General features: G+C 36.4%; 1 protein-coding gene across 1 annotated transcript; it reads right to left on the reverse strand.

Annotated features, from left to right (window-relative positions):
* Positions 1-744: 744 nt before the first annotated feature.
* On the reverse strand, positions 745-2,590 carry LOC123988429 (putative nuclease HARBI1). Its single transcript, XM_046288469.1, has 5 exons — positions 1,950-2,590; positions 1,689-1,875; positions 1,497-1,606; positions 1,223-1,431; positions 745-1,133 (listed from the first exon to the last, which is right to left on the reverse strand). Exons 1-5 carry the CDS (start codon positions 2,256-2,258, stop codon positions 848-850), a joined length of 1,101 nt encoding a protein of 366 aa, XP_046144425.1. The 5' UTR covers positions 2,259-2,590; the 3' UTR covers positions 745-847.
* Positions 2,591-3,171: the final 581 nt, after the last annotated feature.

Genomic DNA, 3,171 nt, shown 5'->3' on the forward strand with positions numbered 1-3,171 from the left:
ATTCGTGCCGTAGCCGCAGCAGCAGAGAAAGCTGAATTTCAATTACAACAACTGAAAGGTAATAAACTTTAAGAACAATCTTTTTAATAATTCATTTATATAAAATTTTCTAATTTTCTAATACGTTTTAATTTCAGCCTCCTCTCATCATGATCCATCTTTGGAGCGGCGGAAGTGATTGGTCTTCGACGCTGCGATCAACGGTTTCATCAATTTCATCCTTTTGGTAATCTGGGGAACCCTCTTCTTCATGGCCCTCATCATTAATTTCCGTTGTAATGTTTGTACTTCCCTGACTCGTATCTATACAAATTGTATTATCATCCACTTTAACATCGTCCAAAATGTAAACTCCACTAAATATTGTTTCGTGTCTGTTCGCCAACTCTTCCTCTGTGTTATTGGAAGAGAAAATAGTTGGTGCATTCTGCATCAATGATGGCACGATCTCTGCTATTTCTGGGTTGATTTCTGCCAATCGAGATTGTCTTTCCCTCATTATCGCGCGTCGTTGCGCAGCTTTCATGTTACTCCACATCTTCTTAAGTTTATAATCATCATTAGAATTATTTATGTTTTATTATTATGAATTAAATAAAAAAAGAATTTATAATAACAAATTACTGCTTTCTTTTTCCACATCCCATCTCCGTACCGATTCAAAATATATCGTCGAAATCTCTCTAAGGTGTACGTTGTGATAGGACTGAGGATGAGGGTATTGTAATAAATAAATTAAATCAATTTGAGCCGAAAGAATAACAATTATTTATTGGCTCGATAGACACAATAAGGGGAAAAAGCCTTACGGCATAAAAAACCCCTTATTACATTACATTGCAAGTACTTAATTAAACATACGGGCAATGAGTGCTTCACGTGTAGCAAATCCATCAACGCCATTATCATTTTCCATGTTCCATGTATCATTTTCGATTTCAATTTCATCTTCTTGAACAAGAGTGTCATTGAAAATGAGGGCTAAATTGTGCAACACAGCACATGCAACTACCGTTGTTGTGGAACATAATAACTTCGTTGTTAAACCCCTTGACAGACATGGAAAACGGCGCTTCCAAACACCGAATGTTCTCTCTACTATTTGTCGGGTCCTGATCTGGATTTCATTGTACCTGTGTCGATCAAACCATTTAATGTTAATTTGTGCATCAATCAGTCGAGTAAACAAGTACAGAAACAAGTAAAACAGTATCAGTATTACCTTATTTCTTCTTCAGTCTGGGGATTCCGCAGGGGTGTCATAAGAAAAGGCAGACATGGATATCCACCATCCCCGACAAGGATTCCATCTAATTCTCCCGTCACATATCGCATGTGTAATCGGGATGTACGGAAAATTCTGCTATCATGAGCACTGCCAGGCCACTCTGGTACGATATCCAAAAATTCCATACAAGGACCCACGACAGCCTGCATTTATATTAATATAGTTCATTTCAATGAATATTGGGTAAATAAATAACTTAATGACATACCTGAACATTCAATGAAAAATATCCTTTTCTATTCCGGTACATTTCTTCCATGTTGTTGAATCTGGATGCCGTTAATCTAATGTGGGTGCAATCAATAGCGCCATCCACACCTGGTAAATCAATTACATTGTATACATATGTATGTATGTATATGTGTATATAGAAAAAGTTATAATGATATAAAATCCACACCTGGTAAACCAATAGCTCCGTTTCCGTATCCCAGATTATTGAATAATCTGCGATTTTGAGTGGAATTGTCCGGATCCCTGGGAAACTTAATATACTCCGTCATCAGACTGCCTATTAGTGAACTCACCCTAAATACTATGCGGGAGACTGTGGGCTGAGAAACATTCATCGTGTCTCCCAGAATAAGCTACAATTACAGTACAGATAATCTTTATTTTTTTCTTTTAGGAGTAGTGATACTGATATATTTATATGACTTACTTGAAAACTTGCAGTAGCATAATACCGCAAACAAATTAAGAGCTGCATCGCAGGAGGGATCGGTAAACCGCGATTATTACTTTTCTGTAGCCCTGCTTCAATTTTAGGCAAAATTCCATTTAAAACAGAGTCTTTCGTGAAACGGTAGCGTCTACGGAATTCTTCCTCGTCAAAACAATCAAACGGATCACTCCCGTCTCGAATGTATCGCCTTGATATTTCTGGATGTTCATTCTGGATGTCCTCAATGTCCTCAATGTCCTCAATGTCTGCAATGTCCTCGATATCATCGATATCCTCGAAGTTCATTTTGTATTTAATAAAAATAAATTGTTTAATACACCACAATAACACCTTCAAACGCGTGCTCAAGTCCTCAATATCGTCGACTTAAAAATCTAACCTCAATAAAGCCAAATAAGAACTCGTTTTCTACAAATAAGGCGGACTTATTCGACTATGAATTCATAAGATCTTAAGACGGTATTAAGCATCGACTGTGAATCTACACCGATAAGCATTTACTTTTCTAAGCAAATGTTTAAGCTCAGATTTAAGACGTTGCTTATTCGGCGACTGTGAATCTAGCCGACGTCTTAAGTACGTGTTTAAGCCCAGCTTAGAAATAAGTTGCGACTGTGAATACCGCCCCGAGACAAGCCTGCCAGACAATGACCATAAACTATATAAGCCCGTCGTTTGAAATTTTCGTGACTAATTTCGCAAGAACATCATTAATCGTGAAAAATAATTAAGTAGGTACTGAAATGTTGCGACGCACAAATAAAAGAATAATACCCAAAGTATTTAAAATAAATTGTAAAATAAATTGATAACGAAAGCAAGTAAACGCATGTGGCGTCGCTGCGCGCTTCCGTTTCCGGCGCTCGATTTTAAATTATTTATTTAACTTTTATTCAATTGTTCTTGATGGCAATTGTCCTTGTTTCTCCGGTATTGAATCACGACGTTGTAAATCGGTTCCGTGATAATTTTGAAATCGCATATTTCAAGCTGTTTTTTCTCTCGTTGAGTTTATCTTTAAAGAGTGTTTTAAGTTTTTGAGAACTTTTGAAATCTGTATTGTGTTACATTTAAATTGTTCATATCAAGTTTATTGTGTTTCGCGTTTGAACGCCGTCGCCTTCTTGGTCGTTATAATTTTTGTGATCTTTGTTGTTAAATATTTTTGTGTTATTAAAACTCTTAAAGTTTAATTTTA

Source organism: Osmia bicornis, chromosome 13 (genome assembly GCF_907164935.1).
Source record: "Osmia bicornis bicornis chromosome 13, iOsmBic2.1, whole genome shotgun sequence".
Classification (NCBI taxonomy): Eukaryota; Metazoa; Arthropoda; class Insecta; order Hymenoptera; family Megachilidae; genus Osmia; species Osmia bicornis.